Source organism: Pomacea canaliculata, linkage group LG10, assembly GCF_003073045.1.
Source record: "Pomacea canaliculata isolate SZHN2017 linkage group LG10, ASM307304v1, whole genome shotgun sequence".
In the NCBI taxonomy this organism is placed as follows: domain Eukaryota; kingdom Metazoa; phylum Mollusca; class Gastropoda; order Architaenioglossa; family Ampullariidae; genus Pomacea; species Pomacea canaliculata.
In genome coordinates this window covers 9,107,524-9,126,855 of record NC_037599.1, presented here as the reverse complement: position 1 = coordinate 9,126,855, position 19,332 = coordinate 9,107,524, and the positions used below count along the sequence as shown (strand labels likewise).

General features: G+C 46.6%; 1 protein-coding gene across 1 annotated transcript in view; it reads right to left on the bottom strand.

The window, feature by feature from the left end:
* Window positions 1-19,332, bottom strand: part of LOC112574156 (muscle, skeletal receptor tyrosine protein kinase-like) — a 54,972-nt gene that overhangs the window by 18,228 nt on the left and 17,412 nt on the right. The window contains exon 5 of the mRNA XM_025255036.1: window positions 5,606-5,627. Coding sequence (XP_025110821.1) covers window positions 5,606-5,627 — 22 coding nt within the window. The remainder of the gene's footprint in view (window positions 1-5,605; window positions 5,628-19,332) is intronic.

Sequence of the window (19,332 nt, the reverse complement as noted above, 5' to 3'; positions counted from 1 at the left end):
TGGGCAAAGGAAAACTGTCAGACAATGTGGTTAAGCCCTCCACACACCTATCCAGGTGGCATCGATTTGCTCTCGTACAGGTGGAGTAAGGTAAGCTCACACAGGTGTTGTGTGTCAGTTTACTACTGGCTAGGGGTGGGAGGAAACACATCCGACTTCCAACAGCAAAGCCCCTTATTATCCAGGCGCGTGCCCCCAGTTTCCCGAACAGAAGGCGGACATGATGGCGGGAGTTACTGTTGCACTCATTACAGTTGCAAGCCACGCGGTCAGTGCAGGTGGTTCTCGCGCTAATGAGGAAATACCCGTAGTACACCCGAATAGAAGGGTTGAGGAGTTTAACGACCTCATTGAGGAAGGGGACATCCTCACACAACTTCTGCATTCACGACAGCTTCACACTCTCTTCCTGCCACATAAAAGCCGACACCGGCTGACGACGATGACGAGGGGAGGAACTGATGCTGAGGCAGGTGTCTGACGCATGACGACGATGACGAGGAACTGCTAGTGAAGCATGACGATGATGACGAGTGGAGGAACTGGTGCTGAGGCAGGTGTCTGACGCATGACGACGATGACGAGTGAATGAGATTCCGCTGGAGGTAGCACCACCCCCACAACACGGCGGTAATTACCCCGAGCTCCCGGTTGTTTACCTGTTGGCTACCTGTGATGCATCCCCTGCCAAAGCGAGTGTTGACAAGCCGGTAACTGTCTACAAACAAGTTCTTCCTCTTTCCTCTCCTCAGCCGCCTACGTGGCAGTGAAAGTACGAATGTTTGTTTTTTCAAACCTTTGTTTAGTCGCCGCCTCCTCCACCCTCTTGAATTGTAGTCCTAGTCTACCCGTGAATAAGATCTGTAAGGTGTGTGTAAGGTGTGTGTGTGTGTATGTGTGTCTGTGTGTAAGGTGTGTGTGCGTGATGTTTGTATGCTTTAATCTTAAAAACGGAAACGGAAATGTATTGTGGAAACAGAATCTTGCTCCAAGCGTTAGAAAATAATTAGAAACAAAATTTGGCATCACAAGTCCTTTAGAACCTTTTGCCTAATCTGAGGCGAGGTGAGGGTGGATGATGAGGCAGACACCGCACCAACGCATCTGTTGCTGATGGAAGTGACTCCAGCGCGCGCTGGCGTAAGATTGATATCGAGTTCAGCCCCAGATGTTCCCCAAAACCGTCTTCCCTTTCACTGTGATCCCCCAATTAAGCCGATGTCTGGTCTGGGGTCTCTTCACTGCCAGCTGAGAGAACTCTTTTCTGGAGATACAGTACCCATCCCCTGCTCCATCAGATATCCTAATCTCGATTACCAGGACTCGAGTCGCTTATCGCCATCACGTGACACTTGTCTCCTCCGTTACGACTTCATTATGGCGGTTTAATTTGTCTGCGGAGAAATACAGAAGTAAACATCTTGCTAGGATTCTACAAATTACTTGTAAAACGAGAGAGGCAGGATAAGCTAGAAATAAGCGGTTTATGTTACTTCTCGCATTGCATAGTTATTTCCATGATGTTCTCGCATGGGAACAGAACCGGAAGTCTCAGGCCAGAAGATGGAAAGAATAATTTGCAGACCCATCAGGTTCTATAGGGGTCATATCTATGTATGAAAAAAAAGGATTAGAAAGACTCACAACAGAGAACATGTACAGCAATGGGCATGATGATGATGAGAGAGTGGGTGTGTGTGTGAAATTATATGTTTACAAGAAAGCAACGGTTGGGTTTGGAATGCTGTGGGCGTTGTTGTTATGGCCGCACGAGTGCTCCCAGGCTTTACCCCTATTCCTCCTCTACTTTCCACACTACTGTCTTTTCTTGTTCTTCTCGCCTTTCCCTCCACCAGACGTTTTACACTAACTGCGCTGACACTTGAACTCCAGGGTGGGTAGGGGGACAGGCTTGTTTCTTCTGTGCACATTTCATCACTCACGCCCACAGCCTGAATAATTTCCACAGTCATCCCAGGCGGAGTGCTCGCTGCCTCATACTTCTTTTCTCTCGAGGTCGAGTTAGTTTACATCGCCTCGCAGACAGCGAGAGCCAGACACCAGCAGCCTGTTAGGCATCCTCACAACGACCATTACAGTCATCCACGATAGACAGAAGGAACAGTTGTCGAAGGACAGCTGCAGGTGAAAGACGGGAAGAGAAGGAGACAATGAAATAGGAGAGGGAGAGTGTGAGAATGCCTAAATGTGCATAAATGCAAGTATTCACACTTCCTTCACAACAAAGTCTGTCGTGCGCGTGCACGGTACCCGAGGTGCGAAGGAACTGCATTGTGTGGTTGTCAGCAGCCCGACATTTAACAGCACACAGCCGGGTACTAAAACCATCAGGTTCGTGAAATCCTTCTGTAACAGACATTTCTGTTGTCCTGTTAACGACACTTGATGACTGCTTCATTCCGTTCTTCCTCTACCCGACTCTATGTCCCCCGAACCTTCCTGCATCAGAAACAATAATAATTATTGTCATGTTCTCGGAAATACTTGTATACCCGATGATCCTATACTTACTATTGAGAACATGACAATCGAGACTTTGGTAGTCCAATATCATTCACGAATCCATACAAGATGATTAGGAGATCACAGCCGTTAAACCCTTCCCCCATTTTTGTTGTTTTTGATCGCACAAATAAAGACAGACGGGACAACTAAAACCCAATGGATCCCTTGCAGACTCCTTCTTCTCACAATCGTCTCAGGCAGCGGTCCTTCAAAGTAAAAGGAACAACTTTTCTTCTACCTTTGAAGATGTGATGGGCAGATTAAAGCTGCTGTTAACCACATCGTTCGCACACCACGGACCTGCAGCAAGGATCCCGAGAAATCCCTGGCGCCGAGATTACGATTACAAGAAACACAAAACAGGGGAGAGGAGGAGGGAGGGAAGCTGGTGTTCCCGTTTCCAGATGCGACAGTAAAAAGTCAGGAAGTTACCCCAAAGTGCAGTGTCGCTATCTCCCCGGTTCGGATACGATGCCAGACACACTACAACCACAGGAAATACAAGTTTATTTGCTCGACAAACTCTTGTTATTCCCTCGTCTTGGGCGCTCTGAGGGGGAGAGAGACAGAAAAAGAAAGCCGTTGAAACATGACACAACAAACTTAGTTGCCAGCTAAATGCTGCCAGACATTGGCCAGCATGAGCAGTAATCACACTTCACCATTCGGTCGTCTGGAATGTGGAATGAGAGAAAAGGAAAATTTCAAGCAATAATCTGTCTTCAGCATCCGATCGTCTGGCATCTGCCTTCCCTGAGCATTAACAACGACGACGACGATCATCGCAGGATGTTAGCCACGGCTTGACCTGGCGTCGACAACATCGCACGGAGGGGCCAAACACAACCAACCCTTCTTTCGTAACCGGCGATCAGATCGGGGTGGCGAGACGGTTTGGAGAAATGTTGCGAGAGTAATCTCCTCTTCTCAACCCTCACGGCGCCGGTGCAGACGAGGACTGTTTGATAAAAACTGGACCTTGCAACTTGATCTCCTCTCGTGCTCTGTAAGAACCCATGGGAAAAAAACCAAGGAATGACAAACTTTTATAATAATACACTGACCCCTGACCCCACTCCCACCCGTCTCAAAGTCTCATCAGCTCGTTTTTGAAGCTGTACTCCGTTTATCCAGGAGTGGTTCTCTGCTTTTTGTGTAGAGTGCAGGCCACTGACTTTTTTCTCGAGTGCAGGCTGAAATTTGTCGGATTTAATGAAGCGTCCAGGGTTGCGGCCCTTTCAGCATTGTTACAAGAAATAAATCGCGAGTTATCGCCCGCCGCACTAAAAAGTTTCGTTGCGGAACGACGTCTGACGGTGGAGCCCTGTGAGAGGAGATAACAGCAATTTATCGCTCCAACTGAAGATGTTAGTGGGTTTGTGTAAGGAAAAAAAATGTTTCAACTACTCAGACGAAAAAAACTGGAGATAAGACAAATAAACGAAATACCTGTAAACTAATAACATAAAAACATAATGACAGCTCTCTCCCACCTTTCAAGTCGAATTCTCTTTGTTTTTCTAAAAAAACCACTTTGTTAATAAACTGGAAAAAAACACATTTTACCTCACAGATGAGGGGTAACTGGAGGGAGGTGGGCCGTCTATTATACAATAAGATCCTGAGAGTGATCTTGCAACTCATACACCCCGGCTTTTGTGACCCCTTACAACAATAACTGACATCTGCTTTCAAACTCTAGTCTCTCAAATTAACCCTGATTGTTAAATTTTTCTTTCAATCTCCGAATAATTCGTGTGAATTACACTGAGCTGAAGAAACTGTTTATACAAAATGATACACATTCCTCGAAAACCAGGTTTGGATTTTTTTTTCATTGCGCTGAATCAGCTGACACATTCCAAAGGCATGACCAAAAGTTTCCACAAAAATTCCCTAAGATTTCTAGGACTCATAAGAGTAGATAACAAGGGAGCTCTTGCCTCTTCCCCCAACCCTGAAATTTCTACTCTGGCTTTCCCTTTCCTACTTCTGTGTGTAGAAATTCTACACTTGATAAATCTCGATACAACAAACTTCATCGGCGCAGGTGATAAGAACTTCTTACAGAAGATACCAATGAACATCTCCATCTTCCTTGGTGTGAGTGCCAGGAGAGTGAAGATTGTGCCTGTCCCTTGCAGGCCACGAGACACTGGCATCAGAGAGAATAAACGGTCAGGACAATAACGAAGCATGTCGTCTCTTATCGCCAGAGGCAAGGGGAAGGTTGTCGGTCACAGAAATGTTCTCACACCCAGATTTCATGCATGAGGTGTACTGGAGGGGGAAACAAGCTGCAGTTCACAGGTGACCTTAGCCTAAAGGTAGAAGAGGGAAACGGGAGGAGAGTGCTGCAGAGATAACTAATTTGGATTCTGTTTCCTGGTGGCATTAACAAACCACACGTGTGAATGTCGGCACTCTGTCTCTCCTTGTTTAGCTTCGGCAGTGAGACTGAGAGCGTAGGACGCCGCACTTGATAGTGAAAAAAAAAATAAGAATAAAAAATATAAATAAATAAAAATCATAAAATGACAGGTTGGAAGACTTCAAGATATGCTCATATATTTAAAAAAAACCCACAACGGAAATCTGTCCTCACTATTCTTGAATCCAATGATTACTGACTCCTCCAGATGTTTGAACATGAAACGGCACAGTCACAGTTGGCTGACTAAGTGTATCACAGTCACACAGCACGTGACAATGCTGACTAACTGTATCATAGTCACACAGACAGTCCATGATGTACTGTGTGTGAACTAACCACATAATGCACACAACACTGTGACATGTAACAACACATAAACACATCCGTTTGACATGCAAGACATATACAACCAGAAGTATAATACATAAAAATACATAAAGCATCTGTATAACATGTGACAGTATATAAAAATAGTATGTCATTCCATAATGTAAAGAACATTCGTTGATTCAAGTGAACGTATGAGAGAGAGCAAAAAAAAAAACAAAAAAAAAAAACAAAAAAAAAAAAAAAAAAACAAAAAAAAACCAACAAATAAATAAAAAAAGAAGAAGAAAACAGAGAGGGTAAAAAAAGAGACCTTACCTGACAATGCTGGGTTGTTTGGCTGCAACATGAGCAAAACAGAAAAGAAAGCACATTAGCCTGGAGTAGCAGACCACACCACGCGCTGTCATTCTTTCTCGTCAGTCAGCAGGCGAGTCACTGTTTGTCTTGTTTGTTGCTTAATTCCTCAGTTTGACAAATGTTGCCGCTGTCAGCCACAACAACTCCCAGCACCTGACAAGCGGGGACACACACTTCACTCCTGTCCCAACACCTCAGCCTGACCAACGATGACAAGTGTTGCCGCCGTTAGCCACCCGCCCATCCCTGTCCTAACATCTCACTGTCACAACTGACACACCCGCTGTTAGCCACTCTCGTCCTAACACCTCACTCCCAGAACTGTTGACAAGTGTTCCCTCGTGTCACACCGTCCCTGCCAAGCTCACAACTGATGACAGGTGTTGCCACCGGCCTTAACTTCCTGTCCTAACAAACTAACAAAAGCGAGGCGAGAGGCGCGCGAGGCCACAGCGATCGTCTGCAAACTCCAACGTTCTCTCGCGCTCTGTCGTCACGCAGCCGATGTACGCCGGAAGGAGGGTCGGTATCTCTGACTAATGACACGCACTTGGCGGTGAATAATCGTGAGTGCAGCAGCAGTCCAGCGCTGCATACCCCGTGCTTGCACCACCACCCACCACCATCAGCAGCAGCAGCAGCAGCAGTCGCGGCGGGCACGTCAGCGTGAGAGCGAATGAAGCGGGCGGACGGCTCTCGCTCATTCACATGTTGAGAAACACTACAATGTTTTTTATAGGGCGATATCAGGGGCTCACAACGCGCACACATGCACCCACACACACACGCGCGTATACACACTATTCCCCCCTTACCCCCGCCACTCCTACCCCCCGCTCACCCCGGCAAGGCGCGCCGCCTAGCGGTACAAGACAAGACGCCGACGACCGACTGCTGCAGGCGCTGGAACCGCAGGCTGCAGACATCGCACGGCGACCCGTTACACGGAGCAGCGCCACAGACAACAGCAGCACTGGATGGGTGTGAACACCATCTTTCTAACGCTCAGTGAACGGTGACAACTCTCACCACGACTGATGCACCCTTGGGATATCCCTGGCTAATAGAATTGTGGGGTCTTGGGTAAATAAAACTGTGGGGCCTTTCAAATCCGACATATAATAAATTACATATAATAAATAACATTGTAATACTGTAAATAGTGGAAGCCCTTGCTCGCCACCCCTAGCGCCGATGTTGGGGTGTGTGTTGGTGTTGGTGTTGGTGGGGTAGAATTGCGCGCGAACGTGTAAACACACACACAGAAAACCCTCACAAGACTTCTCTGCTCTGTTGATGACTTTTACATCTCGTGGACTCGAAACCGCGCGTTCAAGTGTTCTAGCAGACGATTCTCGAATCACAAATGAGGTCGAAGTAATTATTTCACTAAAAACATTGTCTAACACAGTCCCTACCCGGCATAATACAGCGCCAACGGCTATTAATGCACCCGAGCAATCTCCCCATCAAACATTTAAAAGACTATTCCGGCTTCAACACCATCTTGCTGTGAGGGACCTGCTGCTGGGAGGAGAATGTCGCAGCCGTTGGGCTGCCACGGGTCGTCGAACCCGCCATCAGGGAAATAACTCTTGAATGCACATGATACTCCCCAAGCTTCCAGTCTACTTCACCCCTAGCGGGGGGTCACTTGGGGGAAAAAAACCAGGGTGGGTTTATGAACATGAGGACATGAAAACAAAAAAGTGAAAGGAAAAGCTGTTGGTGTTCTTACACCACTTGCTTCATACAAGAGTTGTGTTTTCTTGGTTTAGTGTTTCTGTCCTGGATTATTTCCGTCAGATTAGTCTGAATTGTAAGTTTGTCAAATACTTATCGCACAGGTGTTAACGATGTATTAAATATCCAGTATTATCTTTGTTGGAAGACAGTGGCAGATGACTGCGCCTGGGCACAAGTCGTGGCTTTGGTCTCTTCACGCTGAGTGAGATAATCTCTCGCAGAATGAAGCCAGTGATTACTTCCCTTATCAGCCAGTCGCCGGTGGTGTGTACAGGTGGACCTGTCCGCATGGCCCACTGGCTGCCTCCCTCTCTCCTCCCAACCTCTTTCCGAAACCTTCACTGACTCCTGTGCAGCGAACACTTCCGTGAAAGGTCAAAGGTTGCGGATATGCGATCGGCTATCCCAGCAAAGATGAATATATAGGATGTGCTTGCAGATAAGATCAGGAGCTAAGACATGGCAAAAATGTCAGACAGCAAGGTGGAGTCTGTGAGACGAGACAGGTGCCATGCGCCCAGTTGCCAGTCCTCCCCAACCCACCCCAGGTACCCTGCTGGGCGCGAGGTATCGTAGACAGTAGCGGCAGCCACTACAAATATGTTAGTAAACACAACTTATCGCAGACAGCGGATCAGAAAGCGAGAGCAGTCGCTGGATACCCAAGCGGATCCGTGTTGCCGATACCTGCCGGCCCACGTGGGCTGCGATGGGTCAGATAAGATCGGACCGGAAGGAAGGAAGGACGCACGCTGCTTGCTCTCCAAGCAGTCCCCCGGGCAGACGACGAGACGATGAAAATGTCAGTTTCAGAAAGTCACCACTTAAGGATTCATAAACAGAAAATGTGTAGGACTAACCATCACAAAATTATCTACTTAAACTGATTGAAAGTCTACTTTATTTGAAACTAAGCTTCAGCGGAAAAAACTAGATAACGAGAGAGAGAGAGGACAAACACTCAGGACAAAATCACGGATGGGAGAGATAAGGGCAGACAACTCGAGCAAAGCCGAGTTCTTTATCTACCTTTAAGTGGAATTTATTTTATATTGCGCATAATTTAAAAATTAAACTGATACCCGGGAAATGGCACAGACATCTGAAAGCTGGCGTTCTCATGTCCTGAAGACAGCAAGGAAAGAGAAGTCAGAAATCGTGGACAAGGGGAGGGAGGAAGAGAAGACAAACATAGACGGGTTAAGGACGGAAACTAAACAATAATTAAATACACAATAGCAGGTCTACATCTGACATATTTTAGTTTAACCATTTTAATTACATCTGACGAGATATTTAAGTTTCTAGCTTTGTAGAAGAAGATTCGGGAAAATGATTATTCAATCACCATGAAAGGCAGAAACAATGACGGGTGCATGTCCTGTTGGATGGGTGGAAGATGGGGAGGGAGAAAATCTCTTCCTATGCTTGGCCAAAGCAAAATGGACCTGGTAGTGTTGTCAGGACCAGCAGACCCTTCACATGTATTTTGTGGGTTAGCCAGCTCTCAATCTCACCCTTCTCCACACTCCTGGTCCTGCCCGCGGGGTACCTGTCGGGTCCACTTTCATTCACTGCCGGTCTGCAGGGGCAGGTCACGCCACTTGACCTGCAGGTCCACGAGCTCAGGTGCGCCGCCTTCTGGTCCCCGTAAAGGCTGTCTACCTGCAATGCCAGTGAAGTGGAGCAGGTGCAACTAGGGGTAGAAACAGATGTCATCAAAGGCACACCGCACCCCCTGACCTGTATACAAGACGAGAGGTAGCCGAGTGATGTCCTTTGATTCAATGCCGACCATGACATTCTCCGAGAGCCTAGCATGCCTTCTGCAAGTCGGTGAACTCTGCTGTTGAACTCGCGAGTGGAAGAGACCTTGACAAGGCATTCGATTCATTTTTTATTCATTCTTTCTTGGGGCAAAGAACCACCATGGTGCTCTCACGCCTACCGTTAATTAATAAACTCAGAACAGATTATTCAAGTCCAAGTTTGAAATCTTGCCAAACAAACTGACTAATGATATATTAAGGGGACTGTATTTATCTCATTAATTAGAGAAAGCGATAAGTTCTTAAAGCTGCAGTGGTGCGATTAAAGACATTTCTTGCATTCCTCGTTTGTGATGAATTATAGGCTTCACCCCTTGCATCATCTACAACACCTTCAGAACTAGCGAGTGATATGGTTGTTCTCAGCTTTAATCACAGGCCACCTCTTCTGCCAGATGTTTTGCTTCCATTGCTGAAACAGGTCGTGAGTTTGACCAGGACCATCTGAAAACCGTTATGTCATCTTCTCTCACTGGGTTATTTCCCTTTCCAAACTTGTTAAAATTCATTTTAACTTTTATTTTCTGTTTATAAGTGTGGACTGTGAAAGTATACATAATCAGGATATGACGAAGATCAAAGACTTCTGATGCCAAGTTAGAGAAATGAGTAAGCTCACCCAATAAGGGCCACAAATCAGTGTCCCTGTGAAAAACATCATTTATTTGAAAGGCACAGAAAAAATAAATACAAAATTATTTCTCTTCTTCAGCTGTGAAGTACAAGAGATTTATTCATCTTTTCAGAGATGACATCAATTTCCTCTACAACGATGATGATGATAAAAAAAAAAAATCGAAGTAGTTTCAGTCGTCAGTGACGAAGGTTAGTACAAAATGGCTGCCGGCTGTTTGCTGACATCAAAAACAAAACCGTTGTAACAGTTCCTCCATCCTGCACCCCACAGCTGTGCTGAGCATAATTCACCGTCTCCAGGCTGTGCAATGAAACGCGAGATGGAGGCTGTTAACAGGCTCTGACAGGTTTTAGTCCTGGAGCTCCTTCCTCCATTTTGATTGCATGAAGCGAGTGGTGCACGTGTGTCCGTGCGTTCTTGTGTGTGTGCGCGTGCAGCGGACTGGCTGATATAATCACTTGCCTCTGCTGCCTGTGGGTAGATGTTTGCCCACACCACGCGAGTTCCAAGCAAACATCTCATTTCGTCACCTCAGATACAATCTTTGTCGACATACGGTTTCCGCCGGTTATCGAAACAAATGTATCAGGGCATACTACAGAATTCCGGGTAGCACATGGCAAGAAGGGAACGACATTATAGGGTACACACCCTACACTCCACACACACACAGGCGATTGGTATGTACTGTTGAAAACAAAGAGTAGAAGAAAGACAAAAGTTTAAATAAACACGATTAAAAAAAAAAACAACTGGAAGGAAGGCGAGTGGAAGAAAAAAAAAAGCACGAATGTCGACAGGACTGGCTGCAGTTTCCACCGTTATTGCCATTACAGCCTAACAACGCCCACAAAACCACTCTCCACACACTCCTCTTCACCTCCAACCCCGCCTCCACCCCAACACTCCCCCCAAACCGCACACAATAGGTAAGAAAAGGATGGAGAAAGCCAGTGTGAGGAACGACAGGACTTCGGGAGCCAGACCTCACCCTCGGCAGCGAGCTGCCAGGCTCCACAATGCACGTGGTCTGCCTTAAGTGCACGGGCGGCGTGCACGCGCTGCAAGGTGTGGCGGCCTCCGGCAGACTTGTCAACAATGTCGGAACTGCAGCAGCCTGCACCCGCGGCGAAGGGCACAAATCGGCACTAAATGTCACAGCCATGCATGCCACCAGGCTTTGTTCCTGCAAGAGGATGATTGTCCCAGCTCCGCTGCGAGGGGCGAGCTGCCAACATTACCGAGGTCGAGTCGGTGTTAAGTCCGTTTCTTACAAACAGGATCAAGGGAGGCTACGCTTATGATCTGAGCGTCTTATCTGTTCTTAACGTCCTGAATGTCGTGCAGACGCCCACGACTACCCGTCAGTGCACCGGGAGTCTGGCAGGCAGCTGCTTCCCAGAAATCTCAAACTCGCTCTTTATTTGTATTAGTGTCTTTCACGTGATTTACAAGCATGCGCACGCACATACATACACGCATGACGCACGCGCTGATAGAGAAATGCTAAAATGTGAATGTAGTCTACATTCCTTCTAAGAAATCGTGTGTATTTCTGTGATTAGGAGCTTATTTCCAGTCCTTAAAAATCGGGGTTAACTGCTAATGAAAATAAGGTCATGACAGTTGGAATCTGACAACGGATTCTTATAAGACATTGTTCAGGTAGGCACTCTCAGGTGGACCCAACCACATTCAGGTAATCCAGACACATCCAAGGACAGACCTCACTTCCCAGGCGAGAAGAAGAGGAGAGTATTGTTCGACCCTTGCGAATGTTTCTACAGGGTATACCCTATCCCCACCACCCCACCTTCTCCCTCGTCTCCAACGACTGCACCTCCCAAAGCCGTTTCCAAATAGGACATCACCACGCGGGCAACGAGCAGGCCACCAGCAAACTCAGGCCTCGATTGCAGCGGCTGGGAGCCAGGGATGATGTGGGCTGTCACAGTGACATTTCCAGTGACATAACACTGCTAAATGTCAGACCAGCTGACCCACCACACAGCACTCGTGTCTCTGACAAAACTTGTAGGAGCTCGGCAACCCGAGCCGGCCTAATGCTTTGTCTCCTTTCAACAGAAATGGAATCGGGCATGGCGGAAATTATGACCTGCCCTGCTCCTTCCCTTGCAAGACACTCATTGCTGCTTCTGTCCATTTCACAAGCTTGGAGTTAGGGTCAAAGCGGGGTCAACAGGTTTAGTAGTGAGATTAAAGGTAGTAGTCTACAGTCTACACCCCATCCATCATTCCCTCCCTTCGCTCACAGTCATCTCAAGATGCAGCCATGTTCTTGTTTAATAAATTGATTTTGATAATGAACTATATGAACACAAGCTTTTGTGGTAAATCTGCAATACACACAGACACACGGACTCGCCTACGAGCGGACATGCAAATACACAAACAGCGAGGAATGTACAAACACGTGCTACTCATGTCGGCATCTCTAACACGAGTGTCTTCATTATTTCTACCACCAGGGTTCCAGCGGCATCGCCTGCAGCCCCTACTGTGGTCCACACCGCTAAGGCGCTCTGAATGCCCCCTACCCACCTCCTCCACCCATCAATCATCACCAGGTGGTGACCAATCACAGCCCAGGTAGGGCTTGTTTTCCTCCCTCAACCGCCTCTCCCCCTACCGCCATTCACGTCCGGTACTTCAGACCCAGTGTTTGTTGTAGCACCCGAGCGGCGCGTGGAATTCCGGGTGTATTGTAGACAGTTTGTCTAACCTGCACGCAGGTGGAGGACGCGGCCAAGATTATCGCCCGCCGTCTCTCCCCCTAGACCATCACATCCCCTGAGGAGTGTGCACGCAGCACGCGCGGCCAGGCAGCTGTGACGGATTAGCAAACCCTGCTGCTGGCTTCTGCAGCTGCAGACGCCGCCGGTGATGCGGCTGCTGCACGACACTATCCCCTGATGCTTCGGACCCCGTGCGACACGCCGCAGTGATGGATGATGACGTGGACGCTGGGCGGCTTGCAACGGCACCAGATGGTCGGTCACGTGGTCTGTCGCTAGAGAGTAGGACAAAATAAAGACTCGCGGGACGGAAAGGGGGAGAGAGAGGGTCATGTAAGGGGCGCGAAGAGTGGATTCCCTCCCCCCAACTGTTTTCTCTCTCTAGCCAGCTACAGAATGCATTCTATAATGTTGTGAATTTATTTTTTTAATTTACACAAAATATATCTAAATGAATCCGAAATATAAGAATATGCGACATACGACGAATGCAGAGGTTCATTTTACAATTGCAGAATGAATTCTATAATCGCTATAACTAGAGTGAGAAAGTTTACAAAATTCCCCTCTTGTAGCCCCATAGCTAGAGTCTGTCACTGGCTATTAGAGAAAGGAGCCACAGAACCGAGGTCAAGGTTCGCCACGAATGAATGCACTAGAAACGGGGAGAAGAGGCCGAGGACAATCGATTGTCATTGTCATCAACCCATGAAACATTAGCGAGGGAAGAGATGTCAGAGTTTAAATCCTCAGGAGGACAGGATGGTGAAGCAATCAAGAAAAGACAGTTTTTGTCGACGGTGGGGTAACCTACCCCTCCCCTCCCACTGTCTGCTTGCCTGCTTGTCTCTCTGGAACTGTGTGGAGCATCTTGATGCATACTGGACGCCAACGCCCCCACCTCCTCTGCTAACGGATTTCAAATCCCAATCGTTTTATATTCAAGCAAGGGAGAGGAATAAAATGATCAGTTAGAAGACACAAGAACACATGCCCTCAAGCGCCTGCCCCAGGGGTAGCGCATCTTACTGCAAGTGCTAGCGGCGCAGCTAGTCTCGGGGTAAGTAGCTGCTGCTGCCTGGGCTTCCGTGTCTCGGTTTGTGAGGGCACTGCTCTCCTGGGACACAGCAAGGCCTGTGGTTAAAAGGCAAACACCAGATCCCAGCCAGGAGGCGAGATAACACGCCCGAGCCCTCGTCCACCGCTCATGGGTGGTCAGTTCAAGTCTCGTGCAAAGGACGAGCAGCGAAATACCGTTTATGTGCACGTGAGTCTGTTCTAAGCTTTAGGATCGAAAATAAAAATATAGCACACACGTGAACAAAGCTGAAACATGTTTGCACACACACACACAGACGCAAGAACTCAGGATGAGAAGACAGAACAAAAGACGATGGGAGGAGACAGATACAAGCGATAATCCATCTTCGAGTATTAAATCAGATCCCGTGACAACTTGTAATAACCTCGTCTGTGTGTATTCACACTACCAATACAGAGAGAGAGGGGGATGGTAGTTTAATTTCCCTCTCGGCAGCTAGAAAATCTTCAGCGGGGGAAATCTGGTGGCCATTGTGGCAGACATGGGAACTGCCCCAACTGTCATTAAGCTCCTGTGTTCTCGTTATGTTGGGGCGGGGCTGCATGAGCCGTTATGCCAAAATGATAATAAAGGATAAAATGAGCCAACTGGTCACAATCCCACTTTTACAAATTTCCCATTGAAAAAGCTGGGGGAGGGAGGAAGGACGGTTTTACCGAGTCATAGTCACACCGACCAGTCCGGTGCAGTCGCTACTGTTGACAGGATCCTCGTTGGAACTGTGACCGGCAGCTCTGAGACAAAGGGACGGAGAGGACGAGGGAGGGGCCGAGTGATGTCATGGAGACGAGTGGGGCGCGGCTGATGTGGTATTCAGTGTACAGCTAGGTCCGTGTATCCCGAGCTCCAGACGGCGAGGTCACGACACCAGTGAAAACACCCGCCTTGAGGTGGCGAGCCGGCACCCGCTTATCGCCATGCACACCAGCGAAACAACAACAACAGGGAAGCCGCCGCAATGAAGTACCACACCTTGCTGCACAGCACCCGCTGTACGTCCCCTTAATATTAATATTCACGCAGAGAGAAAGACGGGGTGGGATATGGAGGAAGGGAGGTGAAGACAGAGACTGGGTAGAGAAAGATGGAGTACAGGGGGGAATAGGGAGGGAAATTAGAAAGTGGAGAGCTGAGGGAGGAGGTATGCGTGAGTGAAGAGCGCACTTCAACTTAAGTTTGGAAAAGCGAGAAGTCTATAAAGCACAGAGCAAGTCTTTTAGACAGGCTGAGTGGAAAACCATGCTCGGGGAATAGGGGATGTGGTGGGAGGCATCAAAATCAATGTCGGGGTCACGGAAGTAGGCGCCGCAGTCAGCTGATCCTCCAACATGGCGTCACGAGCCACGCCGCCGTGCAGCACGTGCACCAGGGAACCGAATGCTCGCAGAATGCAGGACAGGAGTTTGATGAGGGTTGTAGGCTGCACGTTTAGGATTCCGCTGTAAATCACGGGAACCTATCCGAGTCCTTGCCCCTGAACACAAGCCGAGGATTACCTCCCTCTGGGTGTATGCATGTTTGTTTGAGTGCAGTGCAGGGGATGTAACTACCAGGCTTGCTGCCAACACTACACTGTCACACACCACGCATTCCATTGTCGTTGTAGTCTTCTTCTGAACGAGACAAGGGTCTGTAGAGTGTGTCAATAATACAGAATATTACAACTTTAATAATCGAGCCTCCAGACTGACAGACACAGCGACAGACAGAAACTCAGACACACCACAGACCGACTTCCTGTCCGAGCTAACAGCGGGCCCCGTGTTCTGGAGGCGACAGCCATGGCGCAGGAGAGACCAGGAGGGGGAGGATGTGAGAGTGAGGGGGACAGAGCTGGTGGCCATCCAGACAAGAGGTCTTTCTCGCCGCCTCAGCTGTTGCCGGTGTGTCAAGTTACCCGTGAAGCCGTGAGTTACGAGTTACCAGACATGAGAGCTTCCAGTAAAAGTATCTTCGGAAACGCAGATAGCATCGGAACAATTTCCGTAAGCCGTGCCTATACTTATCACACAGCCACTCCCGCAAGTCAGCTCCCACCAACCCCCATGTTTGTTTTTTGTTGTTTTTTTTCCACTGGGTAACAAGTAGTGACAGCAAACGCGTGAGCAGCCAACCTTATCCTGTCCTTATTTGCTCCTCGCATGCACCGACATCCCTCCATCCTCTCTAAACTAATTGAGATGCCTTTGAAGATTTAAATTTTAAAAAATATTACATATATTTTAAAAAATGAGTATGCAACTATTAATCTGTCTTGGTTCAGTTGTTTGGCTCAGACAGTAAACATGTGACGGGAGAAACTTTGTGCACTGAGCTCACCTCACCATCCTTTTTTTCTCTTATTTGATACAAGATGTTTTCGTTTTCGTTTCTGTATTTGTTTATTTAAGAAGTTTCTACCTAGGGTCACTGCATAAGTTAGCCCTGGGATTTGAATTTAGTTTACGGTTAACTGTCAGAGTTTAGTTTAAAACTGATCACAACATGTCAAAGAGAAATAAAAGTCAAATCGGTCTGAGTTTAGTACACTGAGGTACACAAACTATGCATACGGAAATATGAGGATTTTAATTTTTTTCCACGACAGTTTTTGTTGACTTGTAGATTAAGGGAATTATTATTACTTTATTTATTGCTGTTGGAAAGTCTGGGTGCCCCTGACGGCCACGTGGTTAGCTGAGACTGTGTCGGCGAGTGTCTACAAGCTCGTTCACATGACAACGGGAGTTCCAGCCTGTCTCGTGTTTCCTGTTTTCCAGGCACAGGTGCAGTGTGTGGACTTCTACTTCCTCTTTCTCTCCTTCTTCACGCAGGAACGAGTCCCAAGCAGGTCAACTACTTGGCAAGCGGCAAAGGGCCGTCCAGTATATAGCAACATTATTGTATGTCTATCAAATGTTACACATGAATAGAATAGATATACACCACAAAGTGAATAAACCTCTTCTTTTAAAGAAGTCTTACAGAAATCAGTTCTGTAGAAAAAAGTGTTTCTTTTATAAAGACAAACTGTTGTTAGGAATGTTAGTCATTGCGCGTGTGCAAACAAAACCGGAAGTGCCTTCTACATCGCACCAATCGTGTTTGTGGGTTTGTTTGCTGTTGTTGTTTTGTTGTTGTTGTTGTTGTTGTTGTTTGCCGTGCCACGTGACCCTAGCCATCATAGCTTCAGTAGCGAGTGGTTCAGAAGTAACAGCGACGATCTCGTGAACCGACTCGTGAACAACAACCACACTCATATGATCGAGCGGCGGACCTCGGTCAGAGGGCACAGAGAGTGCAAATATTACACCCAGTGAAAATGCACAACTTAAAAAATAAAAACATTAATAATAATAATAACAACAGAACCTAAAAGAAGAAGAAAGGAGCAATAAGCTGCTGACGTCACTGTTGTATACTTATTAACCTCCTTACCTCTTCCTCTCCCTCCTATCCCCACCCCTCCCCACTTCCTGCAACATGTATTTTTTGCCACACGTGTGCGCTCGCTAATTTAAAAGACTTGCTTAATTAATTAATGAATGATCAAAGGCGTGCATTAGCAGCTGGAGTGTTAGAAGTTATTATATTCTCGCTGTTAATTTATATTTTTAAACGGATAGAAAAAATCTGTTTTTTACACCACTTCCCTACCCCGACAAAAAAAAAAAAAAAACTCTCTTTCACCGAAACGGCTCAGAAAATTAAAAGATTTCGCAGACCCGACATTCGTGTAGCCTAGTATGCATATTATTACTACGCCATCTTAAAAATAATCTACGAGGAGCGGCAGGTTCTTTGGGGTTTTTTTGCGAGGGTAGGTGGGAAAGTTCTTTTTCTTTCCGTTTTGCCGGTTCATGCATGCGCCATGTACAGCGGCGGACAGCTGCCGGAGACCGGGGGAACATACGGAGGGGCGAGGGCGCTGCACCTGCTACATTCCGCTGAGCACGATTGCAGTGGTAGTTTACAAAGAAAAACAAAAAAGGCAAAAATCCTTTGATATTCAGCAAGCTGATTCAAATATCGGGTAAACGGCAAGTTCCATGCGTGATTCCCTTCATAAGACAGAGTTCGCGTGCACTTGAATAAGAATTACTGATAATCTTGTGTGCCAACCCCAATAGGACTCAAAACAGCCAAAGTGTACTGATATTTATATACAACCGGCTAGAAATGAAAAGCAGTCGACAAAAATTCATAATCATTCCCTATTACATTCAGATTATTTAAAAAAAAAATGATGTCGAAAAAGACACTCGTACAACAGGTTGATGCAGGATGTTTAAATGGCAGTGATTTTTGTTTCTGGAAAAACCCGCTGTTTAATTTATTAACCGACATACAAGTGCAATATAATTTAAATGTAACATACAGATACACAATAATGCAATATAAAGCACTTATATTTATTCTACCCGCCGCAAAAAAGTTGTCTTTTTAATTTTTTTAAAACACGATCTGAGAGCTGCAGAACCTCAAAAACATCGAAGAAAAATATCACCAAACCGTATATTTATTTCCTTATCTGTTGTCAGGTGTAACACTAAAACTGGCCAATCTCAACACCATCCTGGACAAGCACCTGTCCTGATGTTGATGGTGACGACGATGTCGACGAGTCTCCTGCTCTTAATGACAAAAGCAGGCGCTCGAGCAGCTAAGTAGCACCACAGTCGTCTGCTCCCCTTCATCGTCTCTAGGTCTTGTCATGGCGGCTGCTAAAACCTTTTGGCTGCTTTCACTGCTTTCACTCCCCTTCCACAGTAAAATAAGCCAATGTTTACGAATGAAAGCAGCGCCCTCTAACATTTCCATTATTTGTCATTCTGCTCAAAGAAATTATCCTTAGCGGCAACACGACCTGTGGCACCCTTCTACCCTCATGTTAGTCTTATCTGGCCAAGTGTCATTTTTTTTTCAGCTGGAAGAAAACAAAAAGGTGAGTTTTGTAAAAGAATGTAAAAGATTTAGTGTAAATTCAGTTTTGTCCCGCCAGTGCCAGACTGCATGTATGTTGCTGTTGGTGCAGAATTACATTTCTGACCACGTGATCATAACATCCCTTCCCTACCACGAAATCACTTCTAGAAAAATGTTCCCAAATCACCAACCAACCTACCCTCAGTCACCCTAACCCGTGCAATATTCCGAAATCAGTAAGTTCAAAGATTTTGAGAAACCTGCTTTGATTATTTAGTTATTAATTCGCAGGTGATAAATTTTGGTTGACATTTCCTCATCTTAGAGCAGTACATATTTTATGGGCGTACTCAGTAACAATTATATTTAAAATAAAATTAATTAAAATTGAAATGCATTTTGGAATTTTGGGGGATTTTTTTTTATTTAAATCGTGCTAACACTTAAGCTGAGGCAGCTGTGTTATTAGTATTTCTCTTCTCAAACGGTTTCTTTGCAATGGTAATTAAGGTTTGAGAGAAACAAGCCTTCAGCACATCATACATCACAGCGCAGTGAGAGGCTGTTGTAAGGTACAGGCGAGGGCTGCTTCCTGTCAGAGAACTGTGCGCAGACCGCTAACCGCGATGCTTGCAGCGATAGGCTTCCTGCTGACTGTCAATGGCATTCCTCAGTTGAAAACTCTCTTCCTGTTGACTGTCAACACTCTT